The sequence below is a fragment of the Lepidochelys kempii genome, chromosome 2, assembly GCF_965140285.1.
Source record: "Lepidochelys kempii isolate rLepKem1 chromosome 2, rLepKem1.hap1, whole genome shotgun sequence".
Classification (NCBI taxonomy): Eukaryota; Metazoa; Chordata; order Testudines; family Cheloniidae; genus Lepidochelys; species Lepidochelys kempii.
Genome location: NC_136381.1, coordinates 123,096,975 through 123,118,504, shown reverse-complemented (window position 1 = coordinate 123,118,504; position 21,530 = coordinate 123,096,975). Strand labels below are relative to the sequence as shown.

General features: G+C 44.4%; 1 protein-coding gene and 1 long non-coding RNA gene across 6 annotated transcripts in view; one reads left to right on the top strand and one right to left on the bottom strand.

The window, feature by feature from the left end:
* The window catches only part of CDH20 (cadherin 20), a 150,645-nt gene extending 132,699 nt beyond the window's left edge, over positions 1–17,946 (top strand). For 2 of the 3 annotated variants that reach the window (XM_073332246.2, XM_073332247.2), the window contains 4 exons: positions 2,904–3,025; positions 5,548–5,665; positions 13,698–13,949; positions 16,438–17,946. In XM_073332246.2, the coding sequence (XP_073188347.1) occupies positions 2,904–3,025; positions 5,548–5,665; positions 13,698–13,949; positions 16,438–16,937 (992 nt within the window). In that variant the 3' untranslated portion in view covers positions 16,938–17,946. Of the gene's footprint in view, positions 1–2,903; positions 3,026–5,547; positions 5,666–12,427; positions 12,647–13,697; positions 13,950–16,437 lie in introns of those variants that run through there. The other variant, XM_078851634.1, reaches the window with a different exon arrangement.
* The window catches only part of LOC144930215 (uncharacterized), a 130,222-nt gene that overhangs the window by 9,287 nt on the left and 99,405 nt on the right, over positions 1–21,530 (bottom strand). For all 3 annotated transcript variants that reach the window (XR_013635354.1, XR_013635356.1, XR_013635355.1), the window contains one exon: positions 645–742. This is a non-coding gene — a long non-coding RNA (uncharacterized LOC144930215). The remainder of the gene's footprint in view (positions 1–644; positions 743–21,530) is intronic.

Here is a 21,530-nt window from a genome sequence, read left to right as displayed (position 1 = left end):
CTCTTCTGTTGAGCAGAACCCGCAGACTGCTAAGTGAATTGGACCACCTGCCCCATAAGGTTCAGTTCACTATGGTGGGGGAATCAGGTCCTTAAAAATTAAAGTTGAGATTTTCAAGATCACCTAAGAGATTTGTACACCAAATTCCCATTTATTTTAGACAGCTTTGAAAATCTCAAACTAACTGTGCTATCAAAAGGCTTCAAAAGTAAATGTTACTTCTGCCAACTGCAGCAGTGAACACAGAGGGTTAGATTCACAAACGGACTTAGGTGCACAAATGCCAGTTTAGAGACTTAAATCCAAGAATCAGGTCATCTAGGATTCACAAATCTCCAGCTCAGCTGCCCTCAAATCCTGTAGGCACTTAAACTCACTAAAATTTTGCCTAAAATTTTGCAGCAAAAGTTCACTAGGAGCCTACATTTCTGCCATTGAGCATGTGCCCTGCTGCCCCTCACCAGGCGTCCAGCTGCCTAAATCCCAGAACAATGCATGAACCAGGAGAAGACAGACTTGCCCTCCACATTGGGCTCCAATAGACAAGCTTACAAAAACAGCCAGGGCGGTCGACAACTCCTAACTTTTAGCTGGTGGGTACTTATCTGGGATGTGGGAAAGTCGGTTCAAATCCCCTCACTCACCTGAAGAATCTGAACTGAGATCTTCCACCTCTCAGGTGCATGTCTTAGCCATGGCGTTATGGGATATTCTGATGTGGTCCCTCAGTCTCCTGTTCAAACTGTGGATAAATTTTAAAAAAATCCATTAGAGCAGGGATACTGGGTGTCTCACATTGCAGGGAGTGTTCTGACCACCAAGATACAGCATCATTCTTATGCTTTCTCCCTCTCTGCCTCTGGCCCCATGAATTTTGTTAAATTGTATATTCATCCTCAGTCTGCAAGTGAATGTTTTTGGAACGGTTGTACAAAATACATCCTGCCATCTCTGAGTTAGGTGAAAGGTGGTAGTGAGCGGGGTGGGGCGGAAATATACCATTCCTGCTTTAATAAAAGTGTCAAGGTTTTGCTTGTTGTTTTAAATATACACAGCTCAAAGTTACGAGTGTAAAACTTTGCCTTGGATTAGTCCTTGATGAAGAAGAATTGCTTGTTTTATCTGAAAAAGATTGGAGGGACAGATCAAGAGGATCTTGACTTGCCACTGCACAACTAGACTAATGCAGCCAAAAATCCAATTTCATAAGTCCAGGGAGGCTCATTTAAGTTAAGCGCAAGGGTGACCTACCCCAGTAGTGGAGAGCTAATGTAAGGGCTTTTATAACACACTTCCACTTCCTATATAGCAGCAGCAAGGAGTCATGACCTGATCTGACCCTACAGTGGCATGTAGCCGATCTACATCTGCTAGCAGCAAATGTCTCCAATGGCCAGTGATGGGACACTAGATGGGGATGGCTCTGAGTTACTGCAGAGAATTCTTTCCCAGGTGTCTGGCTCATGGGTCTTTTCCACATGCTCAGGGTCTAACTAACCACAATATATGAGGTTGGGAAGGAATTTTCCCCCGGGTCAGATTGACAGAGATCTTGGGGGCTTTTCACCATCCTCTGCAGCATGGGGAATGGATCACCGGTGGGGTTAAGGTAGTGTAAATGGTGGACTCTCTGTAACTTGGAGTCTTTAAATCATGATTTGTGGACTTCAGTGACTCAGCCAAAGATTAGGGGTCTATTACAGGGGTGGGTGCATGAGGTTCTGTGGCCTGCAGTATGCAGGAGATCAGACTAGATGATTAAGGTCAGATGGGACCATCACAAAGTCTATGAGTTTCTATTTTTAAAGGATAGTTTGGTATTATTCAGTCTATAAATTAGACATTCATATACCTCGGTGATGGGTATAAAACATATATGGATAGATAAACTACATAATCAAATTATTCAATAGTATTAACTCAGTAGTACAGTCATGCTACATGCAATATGAATACCATACATAAAAAAGTACAAAAATTCCAGAGTGTATACTCTACAATATTTGAAAATATTACATCATGCTATAGAGAGAGATAATATTTTAAATATATACACAAGGTAGCAGGGTTAAAGTTGAGAACTAAATCTCAGCTTTTATGAACTTTTGAACATTTGATCACTCAGTCTTCATCTTGTTTTTTGAATGGTGTTTCATTTTGGTTATGTGGGATAACTGGGTGTGGGGGACCATAAAACACCACAAGAAGAAAGAAGCTAATGTATTTATCTTGTAGACACTGGGTTTGTAAGTTATTTGATCTGAAGATATTTACCTTGATGAACTCATTTCTCCTTCCATTTGTGAGCAACTAAGCTGATAAATTATGTCCCACTTGGTTTCCACAAAAGGTGTCATGAAAATTCCATCTTTTTCTCTTTGAAATTTGACTGCAAACTTTTGTAGAATTGTTTACATTTTTCAACTAGTGCTATAGCTGATCAAAAAAAGGATGATTTTTGTATAAAATATTTGTCCAAAATGTCAAGCTGTTTTATAGTTGAAATTCTAAATTTTGAGAAAAATCAGAATTTCAAAAAATTTTAATCAGCTCCTTGAGCCCATTGCCTTCTGAAACACGACTAATTGAATCACATCCTCCAACCCTAGCCTACCTTAATTCTTGGCATCGTCTCAAACTTTCCCAGAAATTTACCTGGTTCTGGAGGCCAGGTTTGAGAAAGCCGTAAACATTTGAGGAGTCGAGATGGTTAGACTGGAAACTGGAACTCAATCTTGCCTATAGTATCTGCTATCTTCCCACACCGGTTACAATTCAAATAAATTTCATTCAGTGCAACAAGGCTAAAAAGGAGAGTTCCCTTGCCTTTTTGGTAGGGCAAGCAGCTACTTTTCCCTGTGATTATGAAGTCCCTGTAGTTATTTTGTTCTTTCTTCTTTTAGACAATCCCTCACAGGTTGGCAGTGTATCAGTCACAGTAAAAGTCCTGGATGTGAATGATAATGCTCCTCAGTTTTCCAGGTTCTATGAAGCTTTTGTGTGTGAAAATGCAAAAGCTGGGCAGGTGAGAAATCCTATATGTCTGTGAGAGATGAATGTTGTCACTTACATGCAGATACTGCATTGTATGGGCATAGCCAGCAACTAAGAAAGGGGAGGGGATGGGGCAAAGCAGATGTGCACTACAGGACATCAGATGTTTCATCAGAACTCTGTTCAGCAGAGTTCATCCATAGCACCTTCTGTTCATCCATAGCACCTTTCTCCTCCCCATTGATCAAAAAGTACTTTGTAAACTCTGATTCACTTCACTTCTGACATGAAGCCATCTTTAGAGAGGCTGGCAGCAGACAATCAGACAGCATGTTGCACAGCAGTAATGACAAGAGGAAATGTGAGACCACTGGGGCAAACTCAGCCTCTAATGAAGAGCATTATGAGGTCTTTAGTGCTCCTACATGACAGGCAGTGGCTTGGGTTGTGTTTTTTGTTTGCTCTTGGGGGTTTTTTTTGCTTTTTTAAATCCTGGCAGGAAGAACTCCACATGCATAGTAAGTTGCATAGAATTGAACCTATCCCTCTAGGAAGGATGACAGACTGAGTCAGCTCTCTAGGGGTTTGATCATGTAATTACAGGAAGTCTAGGTATTTCTAACATAGAATCCTAGGTTCCACTCATTGACACCCATGAAAATCAAGAATCACTCCACTGAAGCAAGCAGTGTCGACTTCACGATGATGTCACTCCTCTGTCTCAAATCAGACCTTTCATATATGGACTCATTCATTGGGGTGTCTATATTCCACAGGCAGACACACAAACTCAGCATTTAAGGTCTGATCTTACACTCATTGATGTCAGTGGGAATTTTGTCACTGAGCCCAGCCATTGCTCAACCTGGCCCTTAGGCATTCAGTATCCACGGTACTACATTTGGGTGCTCAAATAAGAATTGGATGCCTAAATTTAAAAACTGGAATGCCCATCTCTTAGTAGGGGAGAAAAAAAATAGACATTTCCTATTTTAGACCTGCCCTTAGCTTTCACTAAATCTACTTCAAGCCTAATTACCACTATAAAGTAGCCTGGAGCAAGTGGGCCGACTTCACGATATGACTCTCCTCAAGTCAATGGGTTTATACCAGAGATAACTTTGTACAAACTATGCACAAAGAAGCCCCAGCATGAGGCAAAGAAAAATCATCACTGTTTGGGTTTCCTAGAGGACAAACTTTTCAAGTAGTGCATGAGAATTTAGACAGGCAGCTGCCATTAGGAATTACTGGAGTCATGTGACTAAATTGCTTTGCACCACTCTGAAACATTCCTGGAATCAGTTTCAAAGTGCTATTTAAGACTGTCCAGATCGATCATTTCCCGGTTAATCACTTAGAAAACAAACTTCAATGCTATGAATTCAAGTAGAAGTTTATTCTTTATATTAAAACTAAGCAACAGGTCTGTCTCTGATTCTGTTACATGCTCAGGCTGAGCCAGGGGCGTATTCTGTTACTCCCCATTGAAATCAACAGGCTACATATGGTGTAAAGGTGGCAGAAATTGGCTTTGAATCAGCTTCTATTTTAGTTTCTTTCCAAACAGCCTATTATATTCATTGCTTAAGGCAATGCTTGTTTGTTTTCTTATTGTTGACTCCATAGGAAAAACCTAATTAATTAAAAAAAATTAAGGGAGCTTAGATTTCACCATTTAAAGTCAATGGCAAAACTCCCACTGACTTAAGTGGAGTTAGAATTTCACACAAGATATTTTGAACTGTGGGTCAACCACACTATCACCAGCACTAGTTCTTCTGAAATCCAAATGCTTTTTCTAGTGCACATCCTTGGTGACAGAATATATAGAATGGGGAGGGAAGTTTATATTCCGTAAGTTACAGTAGGTTTAGCTTATTGTGTGAAAGTTAGTAGAAACCAGCGAATGGAGCAGGGGCAGGAATTTAAATTTGACCATTTTTGGAGGGGCACGTTCTGTTCATGCCCCTGCTTGCCTTCCCCCTTGTGCACACCCCTGGAAGGGAGCATTCATCACATGGAAATCAGGCATGGAAAATTTACATATATAATGGTACAGAACTGCCTTTTTTTCCATCTTTTAAGCAAAGCAACATGTTTCCTTGTGAAACATTCCTTACTAATTAAAATTGTGTTCAAAATCCTCATCTAGGGTTCAGTGTGGATAAGTGTCTGAAAGTTATCTACTTGGTAGTAGAAAATGAGGTTGGAAGTCTATTTACAATGGGCTTTCTTGTGACTTCTGATCATGTGCTTCTGAGCATTTCAGAGGCTTCAAAAAAAGGTTTGATTTAAGCTGGGAACTGAGGAGTGGCTTGTCTGTTATTTTAAATGAACCAATTGGCCCATCCCTAGTTTTACTGGGATTTTTATGATTGTAATGAAATAAAATGAAGTCGAGAAGGCTTTCAATGTCTCAGGTCATGAGTTGTCCCTCACAAGATGGTCTTGTTCAAACACTGAATTGGCTTTCACTTTTGGAGTGTAATTCTTTAAGCGGTGTCTCCTAGCAGGGCTGCTATCATTCTGTTTTGTTCTTGCATCCCACAGCTGATTCAGACAGTGAGTGCAGTTGACCAGGATGACCCACAAGGGGGTCAGCACTTCTACTACAGCTTGGCTCCTGAGGCAGCTAACAACCCCAACTTCACTCTGAGGGACAATCAAGGTAATCAGAGTGGACGCCATCCGTTAGTGACACTTATTTCTATAGCCTGAGTTGGATGTGAGAGGCTTTGACGCACAGTGCGCTATGAACCTGCCATTATCAATAATGCCAAGTGACATCTGCTCCTTAAAGGCAGCAATAAAATGACATTTTATACGCTTGAAGGTTATACAACATTTGCGTCTATATAAATATTTCCCAGTGATTGGCGCTTTTCTTCGAGGAAAAGTGTCAGTATTGTGCAAATTCAGATCTTGTGGTCATGCTGTATGCATCTAAAATTTCAAGAGTGGGACTTGGTTCAAAAGGCGAGGCTTAAAGGTAGGATTAGAACTGGAACTAGGAGAAATCGAGAGCAAAATAATTTCACTCTTTTGCACCCTACATGTTTTCTTCCAAGCACAGAATGTGAATGCTCCTATTATTCCAGTGTCTCCTCTCTTTTTCTCAAAGCTCTTTACACTTGTTCACTTGCTGCTCGTAAAAAAGCTGTAAGAGTTACAGGGGAGATGCACAGCACAGAGGTAAGAAGCCATCTAGGACGCACGGAGCAGAAAGAGAGAAGCCAGAGTAGAACACTCAAAAAAGGAAACAGGGAGTAACAAGGGAAGACAGTGAAAAACCATTGTCCAAGAACAAGGAGATAAGCATGTTAGCTGGATGGTTCAAATGGGATCATTCAAAGTGAAAAACATTTGGAACTGAACCTGATCTTGCAATCCTTGCACACAGGATCAGGCCTAAAAGCGTCCTTTATTCTAGCTTTAAGAGGTAGCCACAACTATATAAACATTCGCAGTGAAATATTTAGTGCAGAAGCGGCTCACCACGTCTTGCCCAGTGGTACAGAGCTACTTCTCTGCACTGCGTATAGGAGACCTAGCATTGACAATGGAGCCAATACAGGGTTGGAAAATAATGCTTTCAGCCTATGGTAGGAAGAAGTCTCTCCTGTACATCATATTAACTCTGGAAGCTTCTTTCAAAGTGAAAGAAATTTGACTCAAATAGAGTTTGTTCTATTCTTTGTGCTCATGCAAAGCTGTCGTGCACTTCTTTGGCAGTCCTCCAGCTGCTATCCCACACTGCTTTGCAGGCAACCATTAATGACTTGTCTATTTACCTCTATGCCTTCCACTGCTCTGGTGTCAAGCTGACCAGATGCCCCTTTCCCTGTTTAAAAACTGGCACAGGGCCAGATTTTGCCCATTTTCTCCTGGATTTGAATGCATCAGTATTACTCCAGAAGCCCTAAAACATGCCTAGAGCAGCTGCTTGGAGCTATGCTGAGACCCTGAATCTCATCACCACCTGGGGAGAAGCATCAGAAAGCTCTTGTGGCCACCCACCAGAAGAAAGCTCTTTCTATGGGCACTGCTAAGCACGTAACCAGGCCGGGCCTCAACCAGCACACCAAACACTGCAGGGTAAAGAGCAAACAGCCCAGGAGGACTTACATTCACACTGGGGATGCTGGGAAAAGGTCCAGTAGTGGCAATGTGACCTGTCCATCTTTTGAAGAGCTGGACAGAATTTTGACCAGTTACCCTACCACCCAAACCAGGAAGGGTATGGACCCTGCTCCGTCCCCACCCCAAGGACAACCTGCAAGACTCACTGGAGGATGAACATGAGGAAGCCAGTGAAGACCTCTCCCCAGAATGCTAAGATTTCTTCAGGATTCAGAACCATGATGTTGGCCAGGTAGAAAGTGAGCCTAGTTCCTGATGTGCAGCAACCAAGCCCAATTCCCAGCCAGAAATCCAGGCTTGGACTGATAAGGCAGACCCTCTCAAGGGAAGCTTGTCATGTAAGTATCTATCTTTATAATTAAATTATTATTATTATTATTATTGTGCTATGCTAGCTTCAGTTTGGGTGCCCCATGGCCAAAGCCACTTTAGTTTGATGCAAGCTAGGAGCCTTTCCGAGTCTCCAGCCTCGTCCCCAGTCCACATTGTGTTTTTGGCCCCTCCATACAGTTTTCAAAATGGTGGCTGCTCTGGCCAAGCAGCCTGCATCTGTCTCATGCTAAAGTCCTGACCATTTTCAAGCCCACACCATGGAGGACACATGTCCATCCACCTATTTTTCTTTCCTCTCCCCACATCTGTCCTGTCTGGCAAACCCCCCCAACCCCATTTGCCCTCTCAAAATGGCAGCCAGCAGCCTGGCACAGCCTCCACCTGCACCCCCCATACCTCCTCAAGCTTATTTAAGTAATGAAAACATTCATTTGTGCAAAATTAAACAGTTTATCAATGCAGTGGTTACAGGAAGTTTGGTTGCTATTCAGTTTACATGAAGTAGACACGGACACCGCATGCCTGTACAGGTACAAAAACTACAGCTCCTTGCGGAGGCATTGATGCTCTGTAACAGTGAATGCTTCAGACAACCACAGCAGAACCCTAGTTTTCTCTGCACTTTCACCACCTCTGCAAGGAAGATAAAGCAGAATCTAAGCCAAAGAAATTACCTGATTTTGGTCTGGGCATTATGGAGGATGGCTATGCAGCCATCCCCCTTCCATTCCTGCAGCATTTTGGGGGAAGAGCCGTCTTGGTGAATTACTTCACCACGTATCTCACTGGTCTGCCCTTTGCTTTTTTCAATAAGGCCATTCTCTGCTTTTTAGTCACCCACCTATATGTAACATCACTGAGAATCAGGACAGCCTAAAAGTGATGTAGAGGGGATTCCACGCAGGCCCTCCACTCACCCCTACCACACTGTATAAGCAAAAATGCAAAATTCCCAACCCTTCCCTAGCCTCTGAGGGGCAACGGCAAACCCCAAGCAGCAAATAACACACAGACAAAAATCCCTGTAGAGTTCTCATTCACACACTACTTACCATCTCTGAAGTTCCCCCAAGACTAGGAAGAATCTCAAGGAAAGAAAGTCACCAAGTGCATGGTGATGGGTTGGGTCACAGAAACCCCCTTGGGACTGCCACCTGATGTGCTGAGACTACCCCTGAGCCCATTTTTCCTGCCAGCTTGGGACTTCAGTACCCTGTCTTGTTGAGCCAGACACGCTAGCCTGCTGCAAACACAGACCCAGAGTCTGAACCACGTCCCCGAAAAGCTGAAGAGTTAACTGAAAACAGCTTAAGAAGTGCTCCTGTTTCTAGCACCCAGACACCTAGCTCCCAATGGGATCCAAACACCAAATAAATCCATTTTACTCTGTATAAAGCTTATACAGGGTAAACTCATAAATTGTCCTCCTTCTGTAACACTGATAGAGAGATATGGACAGCTGTTTGCTCTCCCAGGTATTAGTCACTAACTCTGGGTTCAGTAATAAGTAACAGTGATTTTATTAAGTATAAAAAGTAGAATTTAAGTGGTTCCAAGTAATTACAGACAGAACAAAGTAAATTACCAAGCAAAATAAAACAAAAACACACAAGTCTAAGCCTAATACAGTAGGAAATTAAATGCAGGTAAACGTCATCCTCAGAGATGTTCCAATAAGCTTCTTTCACAGACTAGATTCCTTCCTAGTCTGGGTCCAGCAATCATTCACACCCCCCGTAGTTACTGTCCTTTCTTTCAGTTTATTTCAGGCATCTCTTTGGGGTGGAGAGGCTATCTTTTAAGTCAGCTGAAGACAAAACGGAAAGGCTTCCAGGGCCTTTTATATTTTCTCTCTTGTGAATGGAAACCCCTTTGTTCTTCTGTGCAAAGCCATAGCAACAAGATGGAGTTTGTAGCCACCTGGGCAAGTCACATGTCTATGAATGATCCAGCATTTTGCAGGCCGACGCCATTGTTTATATGTTAGTTTGAACATCCCCAGGAAAGCTCAGATGTGGATTGGTGTCTCCTAAAGTCCATTGTCAGTTAAGTGTTTCTTTATTGGGCACTTACTGAGACTTTCTCAAGAAGCTGACCAAATGCTTCAATGAGGTTACTTAGAGTCAAACACATTGAGATACAAGTAAATAGCCAATATTCATAACTTCAAATACAAAAAATGATACACACATACAGACTGTATAATCATAACCAGCAAACTACAACCTTTCCAGACTCACCCCACTTGGCCTCCTCTGTACAAGACCTGGTGCAACCATAGGACCCTGGTTACAACAACGATCTATACAGTCACAGTTTATGTCAATAACGTCACATGCATATGAAAAACAATGCTATTGTAGCCTCTCTGGAATATGAACAATAACCACTTTTATCTTTTCCTTCCTCCCACAGCTGCAGCACTTGCAGTGGACAGACCCTCCATGACAAGGCCTTTATCAATAGCTGAGATGCTGGCTAACCTGATAGGGAAGAGACTTAAAACGCAGCATGAAATGTTCGCGGGCCTCATTGCAGAGGCCCAATGACAAATGAAAATAGTGGAGAGATGGAGGCTGTACTTGGGCAAAGAGAAGGAAAAAGAAACTGAGCTCCTCAGAGAGACCATTGGGGTGAACAAAGACAGTGTCACAGTGGCCAGGGACAGCATTGCAACGGCAAAAGATGCTGTTGAAATAGACATGGAGATATGAAGGCATCTCCTGGAGGCAACAGAGAGCCGGAAGGGTCTGCTGCAGCTTCTGTTAACCAGGACCCAGCCATGTTATGCAGCCCCTGACAATATAGGGTACTGGGAACACTAGCAACAGCGTGTACTGTTCTACACCCAACAGAATACCCCCAACCCCACAAAGGCTATTCCTTCACAGACCCAAGCTCAGGACAGCAAGAACAATTTCACCTGGGAGCCCTCATCTACCACCCTTAATAACTTTGACCCTTGCCACTCAACACCAGAAGAGGAAGAGGCGAGGCATATGTTCCCCTGTGAATTGAGCCCTCCCTCCCCTGGTTGTGTTCTGCCCTCCACTGCACAATGTCACTTTGAATTTTTGTTTAGTTATTGTTCTAAATAAGGCCTCTTTCTGTTTGCTATATAATACAGTGTTTAATAATAAAACTCATTAAAATAATTTATAAAAAAAGAGTTGTCAATGCATTTTATATAGAAAATCCATAGACTGTAAATAGTTCAGAGTGTTTTACAGAAGAACCAAGCACAGACAAAATAAAATGATTTCCACAACATTGCCCTTCACTTCACTAATACTGCACTGTTCACAATCCCCCCCCACCCACCCCCACACACACACCCTCAACTGGGTAACAGCTGCACATTTTCAGGCTGAGACTCAAAGTAAGATCAAGAGGTATCTATGATAGCATTGCCCTGGCTGTTTCTATTTTGTATTGGATTCCTTGCTGGCTTCTCAAGACACAGCCTTAATCTCAGGTGGAAGGCTTTTCCCTTACTCTGACAAATGTTGTTCAAAATGTCACGGAGCAATAATTTTAAGGCACTTATTTTTTTCCCTCCAGCTTCCAACATATTCCACAAACAGCACCACCTTCCTTTCAAATGGCAAAATGCACACCCACTGTCATTCTGCAACTATTAAGACTGTAGTTAAACAATTCCTTCCTTCTGGCCAAACCAACTGTGAATGGCTGTTACCCAGGGAAGCAGGGGACAAGCCAGGTCTCCTAGGATAACCAGAGCAATCTGCACACCATTCATGTCCATAATCATCCTCTAGGCAAACTGTTCTTGATCCATTAAGATAAACAGAGCTGAGTTCCCAAAATCCAACCATTGTGGACTCTTCCAGACCACCCTGCATTTAAGTCTGTAAACCTGCCACGGTGGTCAACAGCCTTTGTAGCACCATGGAGAAATACCCCTTTCTGTGTATAAATTCTGAACTGCGGGCATAGAGGGGAAGGGATGGGAGGAGCCAAATAATAGGTACATTGTATTGGAGCAACTGATGGCAGCAGTTTGGGAATCCCAGGAGTGCAAACCCATCAGTAATATGCTGAACATTACCAAGCTTTATAACCTGGTGCAACAGTACCTCTTCCATGGCACCACACATAAACAATGGCCCCCACAGCTGATCTCCCCAGGCCAAATTGGTTGGCGGTGTTCCAGTAGCATTCTGGGGTGACCAGCTTCCAGATGGCAATGGCAGCCTACTTCTCCGCAGGTATGGGGCACCATGTGTTGGTATGCTGCCGCTCCAGGGCCAGTTCTGTACAGATCTCAAAAAAGGTTGCCTACACTACCCTGAAATTCTCTCGCCATGGCGGATTGCCCCAGCTCTGCAGAGTGATCCTTTCCCACCAATCCATGCTGGCTTCCCGAGCCCAGAAATGGCACTGCAGGCTGTGAAGCTACTTCAGCAACTGCTTCTCTCATGTCAGTTGCTCGCCGTCCTCCTCTTCCTCCTCAGCCTCTGCAGCTGATGTGGCAAGTGAAGTCCAAACCCAAAGTCATCCAGCTTTGAGTGCTGAAATAGAGTCCAAGCAGCCTCTGTGTGCTCACAGTTGCCAGCGTTGCTGAGTCCATGCTGGCTGACAGCAATTCAAAAATCAATGCTAGTCTGCCCAGAAAAGGAAGCATGGGGAAGAGAGAATGGAAAAATGGGATTTTTTTTTTTAATTGAAATGCCCTGGCTTCTGGTATACAACCCACAATTCACAGAGAGAAAAATCCCAGAATGCACACTGCTCAGCAGCAAAGCAAAGGACCATGGGATACCCTCAGAGAATGCAACATGCTTGTTGTTCACCAAGCCACCACTGTCTGTGCACAATGATATGAATCAAAAGAGGCACCACCAGCCTGTGTGTGTGCCATTAGTGTAGCTCATGTCCTGCAAATTAAATAATGCATGTCAAATTAATCCTCTACCCCCACTCCCACTCTGTGTAGACAACCTAGAGATGGCAAAGAATTCTCTTCACTGATTTAGCGCTGACGAGATCAGCACTGACTTCCCCAGAAAATCCCTGCACGTTTTCATGAGGATCGAACTGTGAACAGCTGCCTGAACCCCAACCCTTCTGGCCAGCTGCACCCACGGTAATTCGGAAGTCCTGACTCTGAAGTTTGTAGTGTGGACAGGGGCCTTTCGTGTTTTGAGAGGAGCTGGGTGAGAACTGGAAATTCTGTTCTGCAGGAAAGTGCAACATTTTGGCAAGGGGTGTTCTAAATTAGAAGAGTGAAATTTCAATTTCCTGTGAAATAATTCCAAAAAAGTTTGAATTGAGACCAAAATGTTTCATTTCAATATAGTGTTGAAATATTTTGTTTGAACTTTGTTTTCATTCATTTAGTTTTGACGTTTATATTAGACATGACATGAATATATAAATACCATATTATATAAATTAATATAATCTAAATGAAATGAATCAAAATGAAATGTTTGATATTGTCAAAACAAAATACTTCAATCTTGTCCCATCTAAAGTTTTGTCAAAATGGACATTCCTGCAAAATGTTTTAATTTTGATTAAACTACCCTTATTTGGGGGGGGGGGGGTGGAGGGAGAGTGCTGAAAAAGCATGCCATCCTCCCCTCCCCTCGCAACCCAACCCAAAGAGACACTGAATGAGACTTATTTTGGCTTCTTTTATCCCCCTGGTGCCCCCAGCTTGTATAGCCCAGAATGATTGAGCCAGCTGATTTTAGAGGTCTTTCAGATGTAGAAAAAACAAGCCACACATCAAAAATAAGAGACCATCACATGTCCACAAGGGTTACACAAAGAGGTTTCCACAGCATTTGCACTGGAAGCACAAACAACAAGGCCTAGAAAAGCTGCTGAGCAGGAACAAACAGGGACAAGAAGCTACCCTCAACTGTTCATTTCTATCTTGCTTTCTGAAAGATATTTGAGCAAGATCTGAAGGCTGAGAGTTTGCTCTGGGCACTTAGTGTCACACAGGGTAAGAGAGTGTCATAAGGTGTACGCCTTACAGCTCTATATGTTTTAGCCTGAAAACATGTTGGAGTGAGGATGGGAGACTGAGGCAAAATGCTGATTAGTGGCAAACTGGCGAAAAGCAAAGAAACCAGGGAAAGGATATCCCCAATGTGTGTCTAATGCTGGAGGGGGGAGGGGGTTAAACCTCCATTTCCAGCTGAAAATGTTGGCATCATAAATTCTTAAATATCTTTATTAATTTCCTACCCTAGACAACACTGCCTGGATTTTAACCAGGAGATCTGGCTTCCGACAGCACGAGCAGAACACCTTTTATCTCCCCATCCTGATCGCCGATAACGGGCACCCCATGCTGAGCAGCACTGGTACGCTGACCGTGCACGTGTGCGGCTGTGATGACGATGGTGTGGTGATGTCCTGCAATGCAGAGGCCTATATACTCCCTGTCAGCCTGAGCAGAGGAGCACTCACTGCAATCCTAGCCTGCATCTTTGTCTTGTTAGGTAAAACTTGGGTTCCCTTTCCTAATGAGGGCATTAACTCACCTATTCTGGTCATGATACTTGGGAGACTGTTAGCCTCACAAAGGTTGATTGTATGTTGTGTATAAAATAGAAGTGTGTGTATAATATATATATTGACCTCTTTATTGACCTCAGCATTTCCCCCCAAGATTTTATGAGACAAAGAAGGGCAACAGGGCAAGGGAGGTCAAATGGTCAAAGTTTCTCTCACACACACACAAATCAGAAAAATATTGAAAACTTGTAAATTTCAGTATTTGGCTCTGAATCTTCCAGATGTTTAGCACCTCTGCTCCCATTCTGTGTTTTAATCAGATCTATCTACTTACTTAGATGTAGTGGTGAGCTGGAGCCGGTTCGCACCGGTTCACTAGAACTGGTTGTTAAATTTAGAAGCCCTTTTAGAACCGGTTGTTCCGTGAGGGGCAACCGGTTCTAAAAGGGCTTCTAAATTTAACCCGTCAAAAGTGGCACCTTAGGCACCGACTCCACAGGTGCTCCAGCCCTAGAGCACCCAAGGGGAAAATTTGGTGGGCGCAGAGCACCCACCGGCAGCTCCCCGCCCCACCCCCAGCTCACCTCACCTCCGCCTCCTCCCTACTCTGCTTCTCCCCCGGCCCGGCTTCCCGCGAATCAGCTGTTTGCGCGGAAAGCCGGGGCAGGCTGAGAAGCAGGCCGCAGCTTCCTGCTCAGGCCCAGGGAGGCGGAGGTGAGCTGGGGCGGAGGGGCACGAGGAGGGCTGCCCGCGCCACAGCAGGTAACCGGGGGGGGGGGCGCACAGGGGAACCGCTTCCTGCCCCAGCTCACCTCTGCCACCCTCGGCCTGAGCGGGAAGCCGCGGCCTGCTTCTCTGCCCTCCCTGGCTGATTCGCAGGAAGCCGGCGGGGGGAGAGGGGGCGCAGAGAAGCAGAGCAGGGCAGTGGGTTCAGGGGAGGAGGCGGAGGTGAGGTGAGCTGGGGCCGGGCGCGGGGCGGGGAGCTGCCGGTGGGTGCTCTACACCCACCAATTTTCCCCCATGGGTGCTCCAGCCCCGGAGCACCCACGGAGTCAGCGCCTAAGGCACCACTTTAGATGTGATCAGTAGGGGGAGCAACCGCTCTCCCCCCCACCCAGGAGCCAGCGGGACCTGCTGGATGCTTCCTGGGAGCTGCCCCAGGTAAGCACTGCCGGGACTCCCCACCTTGCCCCCCAGCAGGTGCCTCTGGCTCTTAGGGGTGGGCCACGAGACCCTCCTGCCCAGTTCTGGGGGCAGTCAGGGGAGGGGGGGTGGATGGGGCAGGGGTCCCGGGGGGCAGGGGTGGGCAATGACCCCCTCGTGGGGTGAGGAGGGAACCCGTTGTTAAGATTTTAGCAGCTCATCACTGCTTAGATGGTCCCATCATCACAAATATCTAAGGTTAGTATCTCACCTCCAGGGGGAGCTACAGTGCTTAATAGCTCTCTTGTGCTCTCATTTATCCTCAGATCTGGTCTGTTTCCCTACCCATTTCCCCTGTACTCTGCCCCAGATATTGGGATCAGCAGGAATCTGGGTCAAATTGCTCCTGCCCTTGATCTCCACATATTCCCTAAAGTTTCAGAAGTTCATTCTGAGAAGCAATGGGATAGAGGCACAGGCTAACATTTTCAAAAGTACCGAAGTCCTATTTTCAACAGTGACTTAGGCAAACAGGAGCCTAAGGTCATGTCTACACTAGAGAGCTTACAGCTATGCCACTGTAAGATCTCTTGTGTAGCCACTCTATGTGGATGGGAGTGAGCTCTCCCGTTAAAATAATTAAACCATCCCCAACGAGCAGCAGGGCAAGCCCACGTTGACATAGAGCTGACCACAGTGTCATGCACCACGGTGCTTGTCAGTGTCATGTATGTTGCTCAGTCAGGTGGTTTTTTCCCCCAAACCCCTTAGCAACGTAAGTTATACCAACTAAAGTGATAGTATAGACATAACCTAAGTGTCATTAAAAAAAAAAATCAATGGGATTTATGAGAGAAAGGGAGCAGATTAGATGGGCTCAAACCACAACATTTGGGTATGAGTCCAATTTTACAGCAAACCCTCTCCCCACTCCAAAGTTCTGGATTGTTTAAATCCTGAGATTTGGTTTGGTGTCTTATAGGAAAAAGGAGCCACATTCAGACCAAAAATTTAAAATTAGTTTTCTTAGCTCCATCCCAGAAGTATTTGACTTCTATGCACTACTAATATGGGCTCCTATCTAGAGGAACTCATTAAATGAGGTATTTTAGTTACTATCATTACAAAATTGTCATACTGATTCTGTCAGCGTTTGTAAACACCAAGTACAATGGCTGGACTGGGCATTGGTATTTGCATTCTCACTGCATCTTTCAGCCATGCCTTCTGTTAGAAATGCTCATTTGTTCCTTGTCTCAGTGATTAAGGAGAGCAGAAGCCAGAGAGCTAATTTTTCTGATGCCCGTATGTTTTGGTTGCCCCTTGTAGTGCTCGTGCTGCTCATTTTATCCATGAGGCGGCACAGGAAGCAGCCTTACATCATCGATGAAGAAGAGAACATCCATGAGAATATCGTCCGGTACGATGATGAAGGGGGTGGGGAGGAAGACACAGAGGCCTTTGACATTGCTGCCATGTGGAATCCCCGGGAGGCACAGGTAGTGGTGAAAAGCAGGCAGGAGATGCTGCCAGAAATAGAGAGCCTCTCCCGCTACGTACCTCAGACGTGCATAACGGACAACAACGTTCACAACTATGTGCTGGCCAAGCTGTACGAAGCGGACATGGACCTCTGGGCTCCTCCTTTTGACTCCCTCCAAACATACATGTTTGAAGGGAACGGCTCAGTGGCAGAGTCACTCAGTTCATTACAGTCTGTCACTACGGACTCAGACCAGAGCTATGACTACCTGACAGACTGGGGACCTCGCTTTAAAAAGCTGGCCGAGATGTATGGCGTCACAGAGGGCAATGGGGCTCTGTGGTAATGAGTGAGGAGCAGAGTGTTTTCTGCACAACACAAACGTCCTAATCTAGATCCATTCTCATCAGAAGCTTGTGTGGACATAGGGTGAGACCTCCTAAAATTGCAGTATGGTGCTTAAATGAGAACAGGAGAGAGGGGTGCAAACAAAGCTCTCTCAGTGTGTCAGCTTTACTCAGTTAAATTAAGTTACATTTTTAAACAATGAAGAACAAAGAGGAAAGTATTTCCTGATTTTTAGAGCTATATTTGAAAGCTTCATTTCTGGAATATAATGATATTACTCAGTCTCGGTTTTTTTACATGGCAGCTTATGGAGTTCTTTGCATCGGTATATGAAGATCCTTAGGGCCCAATAGTAATCTTCTGCTCACAGGGAAATTGTCAGTCAAAGAGGATCCCCATTTGGTTATTTCCCCCCATTGCTAGCCAACAAAACAGAAAACTGGAATCTTCTGGAGTATTCATGATAAAATCAGCCTTCTTTCTTTGTTGCTAAGAGTCCTTTTAACCCTTGAAAAACAAGCCTGGCTTTTCCCATGTTACTCAGAGGAGAGGGCTTGGAAAGATCTTCGGATTTGTGCTCTAGTTTAATTGCTGATCATGAATCACTGAGGTTAAATACTAATCTGTCCTTTGTCAAGTTAGCATAAATTTATTTTCCCTCTCAGCTCTTTAAAATTTTGGCACTGCGGAACTGCTCAGAACAAAACCAGAAAATCTGCCTCTTTTGCACTGTAGATGTCTCTTCCATGTGCCAAATGTGATGGTTAGATGCTAGCAATGAAAGCCAAATAAAAACAAATTTGATAAATACATGGGTTAGAGGGGCTTTCCTAATCTGTGTGAGGTCAATCCAAGGGATGTTTACATACTGTAGATAACCTACTTGAACAAATGCAGTATTATAGAAGAATAAATGGATGTAAGAAAATTACATGTAAAAGTTTTGTATATTTGTTAATAATTTTGGTAATAAATATGATGTACTGCATACAGTACAGTACCTTAGCACCTCTTTTAATAAAAGTTATACTGAAGGGAAAGTCTGATGACAATTTATTGGATGCTTTACGTACACCAGTTAGTGCTTTTGAATAGCAGGCAAAAAGTGGTTAGTCAGAGCTGTACAATGGAACTGAACTTTCAAGCTGCAGGGTCAAGCCCATAAAATGTTCACTTCTAAATAGTGGAACCCTTGTCAAAGAGCTCATTTAGGAGAGAGTCATTCCTCACTGTATGAAGCATTTAAGGCCATGTTTTAAACGCAGCTTCTCTTGTTGCATGCACAACACTTATGCACTCATTGGTTCAGTCGTGGATGAAATCTACTCATGGAACCCATTTGCGCTCAATTTCCTGTGCAAATAGAATTTGGTGCATGGGGATTCTCTCATTTGTGTGCCCTAAAGGTAGTACACAAAAATCACATGCAGAAGTGAACGAACAACTCAGTGCATGTTTTACTGGAATCTTGTGATGAAATACAGATCTCAAATTGCATCTACAGGTTCTTTACATATAAAGAGGCTGTGCACACAAGGGTGTGCTGAAACATGTGCCAGACCTAAAAGTAACATGATTGTGTTATGTCGCATCTTTCTTCCCCCCTGCCCCATCTTCATTTTACTCACACGCACACCCACACACGCACCCCTGTCTCTTTATTTAGTCTAATTTTAGATTATAAGCTCTCCAGCAAAGAACTAGTCATCTCAGATGGGGGGGTGTGTGAGAGTTCGTTAATCTGGAGGAGAAGACAATTGACTGGGGGAGCACAGAGTGATTTTTGGAGAAGGCAAGCCAGGAAAGAGAGTGAGCAAAAGAGAAGATTTGGAGTGAAAAGGCTGGCAGAGAGGGGGAAAATGAAAGCAACAAGAGCAGAGTAAATAAAGCAAAAGAATGGTCAGAGAAGTGAAAAAAAGACCAAATGATATACAGCAATAAAACTGCTACTTGTCAAGGCAAACCTACACCAATATGGCACTAAGTATCTAGTGTGGGGTGTCGTGTTTTTGCACGTGTTCATGGAGTATCTTGGGAATATTAGTTACCAGCATCGAGGAAAGTGAACAAATGATCACAAAAAAAAAAAGTCCATTCTTACATTGTTCTCTCCTTGCTGCTAGAACACTCAAATGTCAGTTCCTACATTATACTTCAGTGTCTGATCCAAAGAACACTGAAGTTAATGGAAAAGGTTTTAATGGGCTTTGGATTAGGTCCTTAAACAGCTTTCCATAGGTGCTGGAACTAGGGGTGCAGGGGTGCTGCAGCACCCTGTGGCTTGAAGTGGTTTCCATTCTATACAGGGTTTACAGTGTGGTTCAATGGCTTTCAGCACCCCCACTATAAAAATTGTTCCAGCACCCCTGCAGCTTTCCATATTTAGGCTCTGGTAGGCAACCAAGGGAGCCTCATTATTGCTGCAGAATTAACCGCAGGAACTGATGGTAGAAGAAACCCAGCCATCAAGAAAGAAAGGCCTTTGTGCAGGTGAACAGGTCACAGGCTTTTGAGAGGTTTGTGGTTCATAACCAAGACTTTGAACTACACCCACGAGGGAGCAGGCAAGCAGTGCAGCGCACACAACACTGGTGTGATGGGCTTACAATGGGCTGCCTATCTCCGGAGATAGTCACATTCTGCAATACTAAAAACCTCTAGCTGCTTTCCATGTTCCAGTAGCGCTGTGCTTTCTTTCTTTGCTTTTACAGCTATATACTACTTGATTTGCCCACTGGCACCGCAGGTCTATTGCACCTATAAGGGAAATTCCCAGAGGGAAAGGCAGGTGGTGTTTACATGGCTGCTTTTGCTGGGGGTTCTGCCTGGGGAGAGCAGCTTTAAAGCACGTTGGGGCTTCACAGAAGCCCCAATGGTAGACTATGCCGAGGAGGATATTTGATGAATAAGCAGAATTCCTGCTTTTCAAAGTTAGGTGTGGTGAAATGGTTCCTACATTTACCATAGCTCCATAAATCTAACAATGCCCCACCTGTTTGCCTGCCATGTAGCAGCCACGCCATGGTACTTCCATCGCAGTCTTGTCTTTAGCAGCCATGTTACCTAGTGGTTTGCAAATCGTAAATGCATGGTTCAAACCATTAGCATCCTCTCTCCACCTTCCCCCATCCCAAAAAAAGTGTCCCCTGTGTGTTTGGTGACAGGATATTACAGGACGTCATTAAATTAATGACAGAGCAAGGCTACATGGGCCTAAACTGGAACAGGAAAATATAAAATTAGACTGAACCCAAAAGAAAACATGTAACAGTAAATGCAGTTAGCACAGTGGGCAAGCTGCTAAGGGAAAGTCTGAATCACCTACACTAGACTATTTAAAGCCAAATTTGATGCCAGGCATTTTATATTCATGGCATATAAATGATTATTAATCAGAGACGGTTTAAAGATAAAGAGAATATTGAAAGGAACCACACTACAGGTAGCTGTGGACTAGATGACCCACTAGAGTTTCGGAAGCTCCACCCAAAAGATTGATTATATAGTTCACAACCAATGCTGCTTGGCCAAAATAGCATTAACTTGTAGTAAAAGCACTGGACGTCTAGGTGAAAGGCTCCTTATCCCATTTCCAATGCCCTAAGTCATGCAGTCCCTGTAGCAGCCTTAACTGTGGAGTGTGTACTTTTACTGATTTCCTTCGTTTCTTCAGTCTTGCTGGGTTCTTTTCCACGTAAGCCAGTCTGTTGGACCACAGGAATTGCCATGCCAGGGTAACCCTCCTGGCTGGGGTGGTCAGCAGAAATAAGGACCAGGTTCAATTTCAGGGGTTCCTTCTGAAAAATTAGGCAACACAGGCTCAAGCCTCCACCCAAAACCCTGGGAAACTATATCTCTATATATCACCCTGGGCATCTTTGATAGGCCAAACTTCCCCACTCACAAGCACCGAGTCCAGGGGCTAACAACAGAATGTTATGGTAGGGGAATGCCAACAGAATAAATGTGGGAAAGCCAGCAGTTAATAAATTAACAGCATCCATTCGATGTCTTGGCAATACTCCCAATCTCAGTCCTCCTCTTACATTTGCAAAGGGCTAATGTCTTCTAGACACTTTCCTCCTTCCCAGCTCCCCCACTCACAGTGTGTTGTCCAGGCTGGTGGAGTCCCAGGATTCTGGGAGGTCTGTCTCTGGCTCCTAAATTAAATGCAGGCTGGCCTGTTCCAGGGGCTCTCTGACCTCATCCAGCTGATTTGATTTCAGCTTTGAGCACTGAGTAGAGAGACTCGCACCAGAGGCCCTCAGGTAGGCTGCCCCTCTCTGCGGCTTCAGCCCATCTCAGTGCCGTCACCTACCTCAGCACTGCCTCAGGTCATCTCTATCTGCTATGCAAAGCTGCCTCACCTCAGCCTGGGGCCCTTCTACTAAGTCTTCAGTGGTATAGAAGATGCTTTACAGAGTGCTAGCCACCAGAGAGGTACTCCCTGCAAAATATACATGCCTCTTTCACCTCTCTCCATGCGCTCACTTGTGCCTGACTGCAGAATCGGTCAGGGTGGCCCCTCACCCTAGGCACATTTGGTTCTCCTGTCCTTTTGTTTCCCCACAGGAAAAACAACATTGTATTG